The sequence below is a fragment of the Hesperophylax consimilis genome, chromosome 26 (assembly GCF_061612785.1).
Source record: "Hesperophylax consimilis isolate HC1 chromosome 26, BYU_Hcon_1.0, whole genome shotgun sequence".
Lineage (NCBI taxonomy): Eukaryota > Metazoa > Arthropoda > Insecta > Trichoptera > Limnephilidae > Hesperophylax > Hesperophylax consimilis.
The window spans coordinates 15,293,447-15,308,415 of NC_142861.1; the positions used below are offsets into that span (position 1 = coordinate 15,293,447).

The 14,969-nt window shown below is 36.5% G+C and overlaps 1 protein-coding gene across 1 annotated transcript; it reads left to right on the forward strand.

Annotated features, from left to right (window-relative positions):
- The first annotated feature begins 88 nt into the window (after nt 1-88).
- On the forward strand, nt 89-14,352 carry nesd (SHC binding and spindle associated nessun dorma). Its single transcript, XM_089647209.1, has 9 exons — nt 89-168; nt 813-1,019; nt 4,848-5,088; nt 5,429-5,664; nt 8,215-8,348; nt 9,716-9,928; nt 10,392-10,685; nt 12,524-12,696; nt 13,919-14,352. The coding sequence occupies exons 2-9, from the start codon at nt 824-826 to the stop codon at nt 14,037-14,039; spliced, it is 1,608 nt and encodes a 535-aa protein (XP_089503335.1). The 5' UTR covers nt 89-168; nt 813-823; the 3' UTR covers nt 14,040-14,352.
- Nucleotides 14,353-14,969: the final 617 nt, after the last annotated feature.

The window sequence follows — 14,969 nt, forward strand, 5'->3', positions numbered from 1 at the left end:
ACGAGAAATACTACTTGTGCTATTAAGCTGGCCACCAACTATTTTACATTATAGCGTATAGAAAAATCCGTAATTTTGAATTTCAAAATAAAGATCCGTAAAGTCAGTCGGCGAGAATTTTCTGAATTTGCTTTATTTTTTTGTGATTATCCCATCTTCATCTATATTGTAAGTGTATTACGTATATTTCTAATAATATCAGTTTCTATTCTTAGTAAGTCGTGTTGTTTACGAGTTTTGCACAATTTATCAAATGTCACGTCCGAAGGCTGTTGTAGGGTGTTGGGATTCCGATTTGCATAAATCCATTCCAGAAATTATCAAAGATTATAACACATTCTTGACAAAGAATGTGTAAATTTAAAACATGCAATCATAGTCGTGGAACTTCATAGTTTAATATTATTACCGAAAAAATACCAATTCGTCATATCTTTTTCGCCAAATTCTTGTAAGAATCCTCAATACGATTCTGATGATTGCTGATTTCAGAAAACCCAACTTTTTTGTTCTTGCGAGGATGGCTGGATATAAATATGAATGAAAGTAATTAGTTTTAGTAAAAAAATAAGCCTTAGAAGTTTACACAGCACTTTCAAACCAACTTTCATGGCTTTCGTTTTCAACTGGAAAAAAATTTACCAGGCAATTCCTAGACACAATTAATAATATTGTCAATATTTTTTGTTTTGAAAATACTATTGAGCTCTAATATTTATGGATTTCTGACTATTTTTAATCCGTAAATAGTATTTTATTCACCAACTTCCAAATAAAAATATATTTTCAGCGTAGAATTATTTTGTTTTCAGTTTAAAACAAAATGTCTCAAGCTGTTTGGAGGTTCGAACGCACCGTGCAGGAGACTATCGAGGAATTAAGAGACATAATCCAGCGGGATGATGACATCAGGGCTTCTCAAGTGCGGGGGGAGTGGGCTTACAGGGCCCAATTACTGTTGGAGCCCGCCGGTTGGGATGCCCTGTGGAGATTGCCGAGGGAGACTTGTCAAGCATTGGGTGGGTTCTTTTAGAGAAAAATTGTTTCTAAATTACTTAAATTGCGTGTGCATTCTAAAGCCTTGGTTCGGAATTCATCTAGCTCACGCTAACGTGAATTACTTCCCACGGGAATTTTTGGACGTTTTAAGATTTGGCCGTGCCATCTGCTTCATTCCAGTTCCGTCCAACAGTTTTTGACATCTATTGAAAAAATATTTCCATCCATGCAATGCATCCATTCTCTTTTGCAATCTTATTCTTGTTTCCCCTTTCATTACTCTACACAGCATAAATTATTAACAAATTTTGAATATAGGGAATTCGTTGCAACCTGCTTTCACCGCAACATGCAGGTATCAACTAGCGACTGCACAGCGGGACGAGATGAGCGTGGCACATCGGTGGTATGGTGTGTCTCTTGCATGCAGTCGACGTGCCACGCTGTCATCGGAACCGCATCTGTAGACACCCATATATTCTTGTGAGCGAGATCCCATTAAAATGCTTCTTTCCCGCTGGCGGGATGCTGCCAACGCGAGTGGGATGAATTCCGAAACCAAGGCTACTATACCCATATAACTTACCCTGGTAATTTTTAATTGAAAAGAATGTAGGTACCTAGCTACACCTGAATTAAGCAATGACAGATTACACCAAAAAATCATTAATATTATAATAGAGACCGGTCAGTGGTTGAGTGGGCATAGCGCTTGGGTCTCACCCGAGCGTCGCGTGTTCGATTCCTCGGCTGGCTAAGTCCTCCATCACAACACAAGCAACATTTTCGGCTTTCTGTGGTGGTAGTAGGAGATTTTCAAACATTGTTGGGTTATTCGTAACCTGGGAATGTTTGTCTTTCTTTTAAAAAAAAAAAAAAAAAAAAATTATGATTTCTGAATATAGTTTTTGATGAAATACACAGTTTTTATAGTTACGGTGTAGTTCAGCCCTGATTAGTGTGAGACTATATAGAGAATGGTAAATATGAATCTTTCTAACTTTTCACTTCAAAGATACAATTTTTCAATAAAGTGCACAATGCGTTTTATTTTTTTTTTATTTTTTTTTTTTTATCTTTTTTTTTCATTGGAATTTTTAACCTCACTAGGACAAGTCTGTGTTGAGGTTAATAATTTTACAAAATAATAAAAATAACATAAAGCTTATATATTGAGAGAACAATATTGTTACATTAATGTTTCTACGAATTTAGTACCTACATGGTACCTAATAAGCTAATTTCAACCAATTCATTACAGTGTAATGTAGTAAACATGCAAAAAATTATAGTAAACTATTATTTTAACCTTTCCTTATCTGTGGTGTGTATTTACTACACATTGCTTCTAATAACTTTAATAACTCTATAAATATAATAAATTCTGGGTTCAGATTTTAGGTATTCCTCCGTTATACATTTATGCACTGAATTAAAATATAAAATTTTTACATAGTTTTAAAATATAATAAACATAAGCGATTTGCTATGAATATTCATATTTTTATGATATTAAATTGCTTATTTTGAGATCTGTATTGACTACACAGCACCGGAACGCATTGATTTTTTTAGCACAGTAAGGTAAAGGTTAAAAAAGAAAGAAGAAAAAAAAGAATTATATTATAAAAGGAAAAGGATGAAAAAATAAACATATAAACATATTATGCCATTAATTTAAAAGGACAAAGATGAGAAGATGAAATGTTGGCAATCCTCGGCTAGCACGAATAATTTAATATTCTTTTTAAAAGTGCACAAGGAATTAGTCGACTAATGTGTTCTGGAAGGCTATTAAATAGAAGTGGAGCCCGATACAAATAATGTCTTTGCCCAAATGAAGATTTAATGTGAATTGCCATAAAGTTCAGACCAGAGCCAATTCTTGTAGTGCGAATTTGCTGCATTTTTTTCGCAAAACTAATATTGTTAAAAAATCTGCAAAGCGTTTGTGTGATAAATAGTTGTTTTAAATTCATGATATTACATTCCTTATAAAGTAACTGTGTAGGATATCTGAATTTCTTCTTGTACATAACATCTTGTACATGCTTTCCAAATATGGAGTCCTTACTTCGCAAAGGATATAAATCTGTTAGAGAGAGTACAGAGACGTTTCACTAAAATACCAAGAGCTCTGAAAGATCTACGATACGAAGATAGACTCAAGGAACTAAGATTACCAACCTTACAAGAAAGAAGAGAAAGGGGTGACTTGATCGAGACTTTCAAAATTTTATCTGGACATTACAGTTGCCCTAGCATCCAAGAAATCTTCACTACTAATAAAAATATAAATCTCCGTGGACACTCAAAAAAAATTACCAAAACGCCTTTTGCATCTAATCCTAGAAAACACTTCCTTGCAAATAGAGTAGTGGATGCTTGGAACAAACTCCCACAACATGTCATCGATGCAACAAATATAAATCAATTCAAAGCTCTATTGGATTCACATTTGGAGAGAAGAAAGGACTTAGTTCAAACTTAAAACAACTCAATTACTGTCAAACTTGTTGTGAAATCAGATATGAGCGCATCAGCAGAATGCTGCCTGCTCATTACATAATAATAATAATAATAACTTTGGGCAATATTAAGTGGTTCTATTAGTCTTCAGGCAGGAACCCCAGCACACTATATTATACAAAAGTAGACACTGAATTATTGCAAAATAAACTGTTTTTAATTTGTCCTTGTCTAGTACACGTTTGAGATCTTTAAAAATATAGAAAAGTCTCCTAATATTATTTACCAACATGATCATTCCATCTCAAAAATTTATCTATTTTTACCCCTAGGTATTTGATGTTGTCTACATTTTCTAATGGGTTGCAGTTACACGTTTGCACACAATTGCGAATAATCAAGTCATGAGAGGTAGATAGATGGCTGACTTTATAAGAAATGCTACAAGTGATGTATTTGGTTTTTGTGTATTTAAAGTTAGAATATTATTACTCAGATAAGATATTAATTATTCTTAAACCTGTATCACATTTTTTTTAAAGTTTCACTCCAAGTTTAACCTTCAAACATTAAGGCAGGGTCATCTGCAAAACTAACAATGTTACCTGGAATTTTTAGACCGCATAAATGGTTTAGATAAATTAGAAATAATATTGGTCCGAGCACACTACCTTGTGGGACTCCAAAGGAGATGATTTAATATTGCTTAACATTTTATTAATTTCTACTTGCTGTGTTCTATCACCATATTTATTATTTTATTTTAATTAAACATGTTCAAGTGTTATTGCATCTTGTCAGGTCGATATAAGATCTCATCTAGGCAGATTGCCTGTTCTAAAAAACCAAATGCTTGAAAAAATATTGTTTTTATTAAAACTATCCAGTTTTTGTAGCAATGTGTAATTTTAAGTGACATTATTTAACAGTTTCTCTGACTCCCCTCTATCCAAACCAATCAACCATTTAGTTATTATTGAACCGCTGTTGTTGGACATTTGGCATTCTGGAAGGGTTTTATTATATAATTTCGATACCAGATATGTATATGTTTTTTGATACTTGGCCGTATAACTCCTTGGGACCGTGAGATCCTTTCTGGTGTGACTTCTTGTAATATATTTATGATCAATTTTATTAAGATTTTCTAGGGTTTTGTATACGTGGATAATAACCCTTTTTATGTAGTTTTTGTCGAACATCAAGAATATAAATTTTTTTGAAGAGCTCACATGCTCATGATTCTGTCTAAGTCTTTCAGGTACGTCTTGTTACATCCTGAATATCATTTTTTTTCTTGTTTCTTCAATGTTTTGTTAAGTAATGGAATTGCTGAAAACACTAGAAGCCTTGAAATCTGTATGTTATCATTTCCCCAGGCGTGCGTTTCCCGCTCGTCGTCTACGTGACTGTGGACGGGCTGGACCTGGAGGGCGGCGGCGAGGCAGAAGCGGGAGGCGGCCTCTGTGCCTCGCTGGAGGTGCTGGGCGTGCAGGACGATGGCGTGCACCTGCCGGCGCATCACCAGCGCGTGCCTCTTGAGCAGCTGTGGCCGCTGCGGGCTCAGCCCAACAGCGCCATGCACGTCCGCCCCACGGCGCAGTTTATTGACTTGTACAGGTCAGTCAGTCCCAATGTCTCGCTTGTTCTACTAATTATTATTATCGATGAAGAGACAATCTTCTTAACTCCTCAGGCCATATTCATATGCCATATTCCACCTTACTCCCTTGATAGTAGCCCGATGACCTCCGTGGTTGAATGGTTAAGATCTTTTACTTCGGATCTAAATTCAAATAACATTATATCATCATGGTTCAGGCGAAAGTCACCAAATCGCAACACACATTTTTGAGATTCTGCAAATATGAAGAAAAAAATGACTTTGCCAAAAGCAACGATTTTGAATGCAGTGATTTTCAATTTCATGAAATATATTTTTTCTAACATTCCTCTGCAGACACTTCTACACCCTTATCTGGATGCCCTGGGACCTGGACTCAGACGAGGAGTGCGGCTGGTTCGAGCGCAACGTGCCGGTTCGCTGCGCGCTGTGGGCAGGGGCACTGGGGCGCGCGCCAGGTGCTCCCGCTGCCTCCGCCCTCAAGGCCCTTCGCGAGGAGGCCGCCCTGTTGGCGCGCAGGATAACGCGCATGGAGCAGGAGCTACCCAGCGACGCGGAGGACAACTCCCTAGGTAACTAGAGCAACCCTGAATTACAACAAAATACAGATATTAATTCTGGGGCTCAATGCTAGAAGTGCAAATATGTAAATCGCCCAGGAATGAAGACTGTTTATCGATTTCATCAATTCAATCAATCTTGAGCACCTGGCAAAGGTTTTCATAGCATTAAAATTTTTGAGGAAATGTATGCATGGAGGGAGTCCTATTGCTAAAATTGAAGGCATTTTTAAAGCAATAGTTGAGACTGTGCGGGACTTGTGTCCTTGCAGGAATAATTTCCTCCAAGCCCGTCACCATCTTAAACATTTCAGATGGTGGCGTATTTTTGTTATTCAATAAGATGATTTTGATTTTTATATCAGCTAATGAGAATACTAATTTGAATTTAAACAGTTAATTTTTTTATACCTGATTTCAAGTAAATGTTGATTATCCGAATGGCATTTAAACGATTTTTAAAGTGAGTATATCATATGAACCATATTGTCGGATAATTTTTTTTTGTATAATAACACTGCAAATGTTTCAAAACCTGAGACGAAAGAAATTATTCTGACACTTTCACTGACAGTTGACATTAACGCCCAAAATGAAGTTAGTTTCCAATTTGAAAACTGCCTTCAAACCATGGTTTCCACAGGCGGTTGTTTGAAACATTTTGTCAGCTCTATCGCTCTTACAGAATACTGCGTGAATTCCTTGGAGAAAGAGAAATTTCACTAATGTTTGGTAATTTATTTAGCTATCTCTCTATACATATTATTCTTCCAGGATTCAAATAATGGACTTTTAGAGTACTTTCTGGTACCTAAATCAAATTACCAAAACTGACACTTTTCTAGCATCAACTCCCAGAATTATATATGTTATGTACATAAATGATATTGCTTTTGGATTGGTTTGGTTTATTATTCTTTATTTTATTGTGTGGGTACATCTTGTTTTGAGGCAGACTAAAACGTTATTTACACTGGTTCGCTCTTTCCGTTCCTCAAAGAAACCCTCAACACAGCATTGAATCAGTAGCGGCCAGTTAATAAGTGCTCCCTAGTGCTGAACAACCTACAAAATTTCCATCATGGCTAACCACAATAAGCAACTCAGTTCGGTTATAACATTTCACAAAGATCTCATATAATAGGTGCCTACTAAGCGTGCATAACTTGCAGAGCGACTGTGCCAGTTCGTTTTCGATTGCGATCCAGAATTTTACTACTTTGTTTGCCTATTCTGTGAGCATTCGAAAGCGTGGGTACATACAATTCTTTCTCAATATTAGCATATCACAGACAGCGTCCGAACTTTTACCACCACATCGGAAGGAACGATTTGTTCAGTAGCATGTTTAATGGGAACACGTATGTGTCATATTGTTGTCCATACTGTGGGGGTATTTCACTATATCGGGCTAAATATCTGACTAGCTATCCGTTGGCTGGCTTTAAAGATCAGAATAACTCCGTTATTCAACGGCGACCGTTTCACCATTGTTTCGAGCTTCCAGATAGATAACACTCGAAATAGTCTGGCAACATCGCAAAATGTTTGCAGTTAGTCCATCTACTGCCACGGCTGTCATGCGTCACAGTCCACACACCGCGAAGTGTGCATTTTTTTGGTTATGTTATGTTGATTATCAGGTCATTTTAGATAGATTCGTGTCGAATTAATACATTGTTTCTTATTTTGAACACAATCAAATAATTCAGGATGGATCATACGAGCATTCAAATTCATTCTACAAAATTCGACTCACTTCTCAGCTGTTAAACTCGGAATGTTTTGACGCCATCTTTGATTCGAGGAATAGCGCCTAACGTGAAGTTCGAGCACTGATTAGTCAAATCTAACTTTAACCCGAGCGTTAGCGTTATTCAGATATAGTGAAAACGAAAAATGACTAATCCGCGGTTTAGTGCTTGGTCAGAACATAATCAGAGATAGTGAAATATCCCCTGTGTCTTCAATTTAACATCTACTCTTGTTCAACCAATGTTCCGGTTACAGCTTTCTTCGAAACAAAATCCAACATGTCATTATGATATGAGTGATTAGTTTGCAGTGAAGCTATGTCTAGGGAGAAGTCCCCAGATCTGGGTGTTTGTATTTTAAAGGGATAAAGGGACTTTTATAATCATATATTTTGAGCTATAGTATTGTCATATATTTTGTACAATGGCCATATATCCTTAAGAGGGTAATAGAGGTTTTTGCAAGACAAAAGGAGCGGGGAGTAGAGTTTCTTTATATGCAGACATGCAATGCTGTACTTTGGTGAACCCCACATATTTGGACCACCGGCCGCCACTGCATGTAATATGACATAGAATGGAAATGATTTCTCTCAGGGTCTCCTGTATGGAGTTAATTTAAAGGTCTTGGCGAGTGACAAAGAACTAGAGCCAGTAGAGAGTATTTGTGGAAGAAGTCCCAAAGTCCAAATCCCACCCAATGTGAATATGATGATGAATACGGAATAGAAATACATAAGTTCTTGATCGTTATTATTTAGACGTTCTTTGCAGATCTCTTTAGTGACACATTATTTTGCCTGTGCAGATTGTTCTGGAGAGCAGATGTCGGAGCTGGTGATGCTGCACAGCCGCCTCCTTCATGTGCGCTCCCAATGGGAGGCCCTGCAGAACCCCGCCATGAGGGCCGCTCCTCAGTCTGAAGACAACCTGCCGCCTAAGGTAGCGTCCCTTTCTTATTCATATTCGTTACACTTTCATCAGCCTTGCTTTATTGCCAAATCTCCACATCTTTAACACGATCATTATGATATGAGATTTTCACGGCCCAAAAGTATTATCGTGATTTATTTTGGGGTGTTACATGGATTTATTCTTGAAATTGTGGGAAGACTCGAAACGCATCGAGAACGCCTAATTTCTGAGGCGATTGAAATCCACAAAACCTATTAATATTAATAGAGCGATAGGGCTAAGCTTAATAGTTCTTCGTATCCGATGCTTGATGGCTACCTCAAAACCAGAGATGTGCAAAATGGGTACCCAAAACCATTTGAAATGGAAATGGGTCAAAACTTTTCCATTTGAAAATGCAAAATGGTTTTTAGAAAAGCATTTCAAATGCAAAATGCAAAATACCTATTTTCAAAATGCGTTGAAAAGGCAAAATGGTTTCTCAGGTCAAACAATTAAAATAATCATAGAATTTTTAAACAGTTTTGTCATTTAATAATTTACATTAATGTAGAACAAACATATTACATGATGGTAAATCAAAAATGCCACGACTACGGATTATGAACCACAAAAAATTTGCGCGGGACAAATTTTGCCAAAGTAAAAACATAGAAACTGCTATCTAACATTTAATATTACAGCGTCATGGCTCCATGTTCAGTATTTGAATCAGTATTTTTTGTAATGGTATCACTCAATGCCAGGTCTCCTACCAGGGAGCAACTTGACAAATGTAAATTATCTCTCATAGCGAGGTTGAGGACCGACTGATATTTGGGCCTTATGAAAAAAAGATGAGTGGAGATAGTAGGAAGAATGTTGCAAAAAAGCATTTAAAATGGAAAATGCATTGAACCCATTTTGCATTTTGCATTTCCATTTGAAATGGATTTATTTGAAATAAAGTACATCTCTGCTCAAAACTAAACGTTGAAAACCATTCTAAATTAACTAATTATACCGAAACACTATTCCCAAGAGCGCATCCTAATCACTTTATCCCTTGAAAATACGGAGTGCGCAACACGGTATTGCATCTACATACATTGCAGGCAACATCTTCAATCACACTTCTGCCGTGATGATGAACACTGTAACGTTATCCAAAATGTTGACTAAATATGGAGGTAAGCGGAACATGGCAAAATACCCCAAAAATAAATCATGATAAGGTCATGCATAGTTTTACCACTCATTTGTACAGAAATTGATCTACCCTCATCCTTCCTCTGTCAGTTCATGCCTCACTGCCATACATAAGCATTGGTATCAAAACTCCCTTGTGTACTGCTGCTTCGCTTGTTTGGATAGTTTACTCGTTGACGGTTACAATATAAATGTTTTTGTTCCAGAACATAATAATATGGATGGGCGGCAGCACCAACTCGCTGATGTCGCACTTGAAGATGACGGAGGAGTGGCTGAAGTCCGGCAATGCGGTGGTGCATGTGTCCCCTTCCCTCGGGGATGCCCTCCAGGCGCGGCCCCCGCCCCACTCCATTCTCATCCTCTGCCCCGGCGAGCACCATGTGCCCCATGACATGACCATAGGAGATGACTATACGGTAACATAATTCAAAGCCATGAATCCGCATACTGTTTGCACTAAAGGCTGTAGAACATACTGCCTAGATTGCTATGAATATTTGCACAATGAAGCATTCGTTTTTTACCCCTTGTGTATTTTTGTGCCTTTTTGCCATCGATGTATAATAACAATCGATTAGCCCTCTTATACATAATTCCAATTGAAAAATAAAACCACCTAATAGATATTTCAAAATACAACTCCCGTTGAATTCTGATGCCTCGCTTCGGAAGCCTAGATAAAATGCAAGTTCCCTACAATATAGGGTTTTCCAATAAGAGGTGTTATTTCAAATAGCCCGCTATTTCGGTAGATGTTACTTTTGAAGCTGTCATTTTTTGACATTTGACAAGTAGAAACTACGCCATTAATAAAAATGGAACGATACACGCTTCAACAACGCATTGAAATTATCATCATGAATCAATGAATGATTTCAGCTGGCGTCCGTAGAAGGCGACGCCTCCCTCACCTGCCCCGAACAGCGCACCACCGCACTGGCTGTCACCGGCAACACCCGCCTATCGCACTTGACGCTGGAGGCGGCCCGCTGCAGCACCGCGCTTGCAGTGCGTGCCGGCCGGACCGAGGCGCAACGCTGTCGCCTGTTGTGTCCCTCGCCGCGCCACACGGACGTTCAGGCTGCCGTGGTCTACAGCGGCACGTCGTTGCTGCTGAGTAACTGCAGCGTCGAAGGGTTCTTTACGGGGATCGTGGCGCATGCTGGCAGCAAGGTTAGTCACAATGTTATTCACTTAAATCTTTTAAAAAATATTTCAAAATTAAATTTCAAATCATTTTTAAAGATATATAAGAAGAAGAAAAGCATGAAAAGTTTGCCGATTATACTGTGCTGCATTGATGGTAAATATATCATATCCGAAGTGATTTTATATTATGTGTCTTGCAGGCCGGGAGATAAAACAATCTATGCCAGTCATACTCAAACTGCGGCCTGCCAAGCTGTAAATAAATTCATGATATACGTTACGTTTATACATAATATACTGTAACGCCCATTTATTTGTGCATGGCAAGCAATGGGGCGCAATTAGCAGCCTAGCAAATATATAAGACGAGGTAGGGTTTATGGTTGTTATGGCAACGGTACTTCCGCCTATCCATTGAGGAAGAAAACTTATAACTGAACTGCGAGTTATGTCAACTTGTGTTTGAGTCACGAATAAACGGTTATATACAGATATACAGACTATTATTTTACATTCTCCTGCATAATAAGATACATGCAGAAAGAAAAACCACTTCACATTCTTTAAACGGTGTTTTTGTTACACAGTGTATAAAGAATGTGATAGTTAAGATTCGAGTTGGTACCAATTAAAAATATCTTTAACTCGGTTTTTTAAATTTCCCAACAATTTTTTTTGCGATTTCACGTATACGCATTAAAATATTCTTCAAGCGCGAAAGCCACGGTTGACAGTTGTTTTTATGTCCATTGAAGTATCTTCACAGATCGTATTTTGTTCATAAAATAATCAATTTACTATTATATTTGTGTTATTCAACATATTTACAACCTATTTGTTTTATTTTAGAAGTAATTCTATAATAATATAATATTTGTAAATGTTATGTCATAAGGTTAGGTTAAAACGGTTATGCCATTATTCAAATTGAATTTCATGGTCTATATTTTACAAGAACTTATTTAAAGTGATGTTTTTTTATAACATAAATGTCTAATGCATATGTTGGTAACCATGTATCGAAGAAATAAACCTTTTAAAATGTACAAGCAATGCGTTAAAACATTTCAGCTTTTTGTTTCCAGGAAATTAAAAGCAAGTTCAAAATTTTTTAAATATTGTTTTTTGTATGAACGAGATGAAAAGTGAGGTAACGGCTTTCTTGCAAACTTCCTAAATAAAATGACTTTATAAATTTTGATTTCTCTGAAATTTTGCGACGTTTTGATCAAAAATGTTTGTGGGAAGTGACTTATTTTTTCATGTTTGATTATTAAAATATTACACTTTTTAATTATTAAAGTATATTTCGAATACAAAAATCTAATAGGTAATTTTATCTAGTTTCTAAAATGGTATTCGTTTTTACGACATCTTCAAGATGAAGAAATATATAGTACATTTAAAATACCTTGGCAATTCAATGAGAAATTATCATTATTTCAAGTTTACACGACAGATAAACAACTCCCTGTGAGCAATAAGCAATGTATATATCTTACGTATTTTTCCATGAACTATTTTATGTTAGTTTCGATTTGATGTTTTAATTAGTGAGGTTTCACATATACGGTCGTTTATCAATTAAAAAGACCGTAAGAGTTGTATGGAATAAACTTCCACAATATGTCATACTTAGATACCAATTTAAACCTCGATTGGATTTGTATTTGAAAAGAAGAAAGGATTAACTTATTTTAAAATAACTCAACTGTTATACTTATCGCAAAATCATACATGACATGAGCACATCAGAAAAATGCTGCCTGCTCAATATGTCATGTACTATACACCTATTATAATACTCTTTTGTTCGACTTATCTATAGTAATGTATAAATAAATAAATAAATAAAATTTCAGGTGCGTTTGGAGGACTGCACGCTCACAGGCTGTGGTGTGGCCCTGCAGGTGTACGCGGGCGCCTCTGTGACGCTGGTTCGCTGCGTGTTTAAAGAATACGCGGAGGCGGCCATTCGATACGAGACCAGCGGAATTGACGCTTCCGAGGGGGGAGGCAGTAATCTGCTTCACAGGTAATAATAATATTCTAAAACCATCCATCTTCTCATCTACGCATTACCATAAGAAATCCTACATGACAGCTTGTAGATCATGCAATAAATTTCTCCACTTAGTATTTTATTAGCTTTGGACATTAGCACCATTTCCCACCTTGAGTGGCCATACTTGTAAGTTAATTTTTCTAGACAAACAATATTGAGTTTTCAATGTATACAACGTGTCCCAAAATTCGACGCCATCAGAATATCTAAATATGACCACAATAAAAAGTCGCTAGTTTTCGAGATATTTGCACTTACAAATTTAGGGAAATTATTCATAAAATATTTCATAAATGTGCACATTTCAATTATTCTGTGGTTGACTTCTAGATTTGAATATAAAGTGTGGTGTTTTCTCTTTCTAACACCGTTTATATCATATTTATCACCACAAAATTAAGGGAGATGCAACGATTTCTGTGAGACCATATGAGCTGTTTCCAAAGGTTACATGATAAATCACCACAATGACGATTCAACACACCTTTAAAAAGTGATATAAAGCTATTAAAAATGATTAACCTAACCTATTTAAGGCGATGCACTACGTCGTGTAACATTTTAAATTGAGCCGCTATCAATAACAACCCTTACGTAGATGGCGATAAGGTTTAAATTCTCGCTTAACACCATCCGCCTGTTTTGATTTATGCAAGAAAAAAACATGGCCAAAAAGTGCCTTTTATTTTATTTTGTGGATGTTCAGGCATAAATATTTAATTTTTTTACTATAATTTTATAAATAACTTAATTTGCCACATTATACAATAAAATCATAACCAAAAATGGGTTCATAAGTAGGAGATTTTTAACTTTAAAGCAGTTTTCATAGGCCTATACATTATTTTTTTCTGGGCTTATAAAAAGACTTATCTAAAAATTACTCGATTATTTCAAAGGCCAAGATGTATTCTACTCGCAGTATTTAATTAAAGCATCTGAAACATTTCTAGGCGACCAAATTTTTGAACCAAAAACACATGATTTTGCATTACTACGTATGGCATCGCCTTAACCTAGTTTTTATTTTATCACTAATTGAGTCATCCGGTTACTGTTCCCAAAACCAAACAAATTAACCCAAAGGGTTAAATGTAAAAGATTATTATTTAAAAGGCATTAAAATAATTTTGGGTTTTACTTGAAGATAAAAAAATGTTAAAAGTGATTGGTTCCTTTACTATTTTTGCAGATATTCCGACATCACCTTGACCGAGTGCAAGTTCTTCAATAACGGAGTGAACGAAGTGTTTATAGCCCGCCTGGACGAAAATGCCTGCCCCGAATGGGAGGGAGACGTCGCTACTAACTAGACCAAACCATCTCCACGTTAATATAGACCTAACCTCAGATAATAGAAACAAAGGGAGATATGGCATGGAAACGAGTCGACTACTAAAGCGGTGGAGCCAATTAAAGTTATCCGTTTGGTTTATGTAAAACTGCACAAGAGTCCTAACTGCTTCCAACCATCTGGAGCCAGTGAGACTATGACATCCCCAATCGATATAGTATGTTACGAGGCTGAAGGCAGTGTGGGGGGAAGAGTAAGGCGGGAAAGAAAGATTCTCATATATGGGTAGAATTTAGAATTGAAGAACACAGGGTTCTGCCTGCAATTTATAAGTTAACAAATGCCGTTTTTGTCGACTGTCGGTTTTTGGCGGGAAACGGCACTATACGGGTTTTTTATCAGCGTGAAAAACTATGATTCATAAGTGGAATGGGCTCTTTAATTAGGCGAGGCAACCGCATGTCTTTTAAAGACTCTTTTTTGACAAGAAGCAATTAAACTTATGAGTTATTGAGTGTTCGCCTTCGGCCTTAGGCGACACTGTTCAATTTACGCGATCAGATTTCACACATCCAGCGATTGTAAAATTGCGGGCATGGCAAATATATATTATTATTTATTATATAACTATATGATATGAATAAACATGTTATCTTGACCGGTCAGTGGTTGAGTGGGCATAGCGCTTGGGTCTCACCCGAGCGTCGCGTGTTCGATTCCTCGGCTGGCTAAGTCCTCCATCACAATTTCGGCTTTCTGTGGTGGTAGTAGGAGATTTTCAAACATTGTTGGGTTATTCGTAACCCGAGAATGTTTGTCTTTCTTTAAAAAAAAAAAAAAAATTAAAAATAATTAAAAAAAAATTTTAAAAATTAAATTTTTTTTTTTTATAAAAATTAATTAATTTTTTTAATTTTTTTTTTTTTCAATTATTATTATTAATCTTTTA

What these genes read in the sequence shown, in the direction of transcription:
- nesd (XM_089647209.1), top strand. Translation starts at nt 824, where the DNA reads ATGTCTCAAGCTGTTTGGAGGTTCGAACGCACCGTGCAGGAGACTATC. An exon ending in CGCGGAGGACAACTCCCTAG is followed by an intron (nt 5,665 to 8,214) that starts GTAACTAGAGCA and finishes TTGCCTGTGCAG; the next exon opens with ATTGTTCTGGAGAGCAGATG. An exon ending in TGGCGCATGCTGGCAGCAAG is followed by an intron (nt 10,686 to 12,523) that starts GTTAGTCACAAT and finishes ATAAAATTTCAG; the next exon opens with GTGCGTTTGGAGGACTGCAC.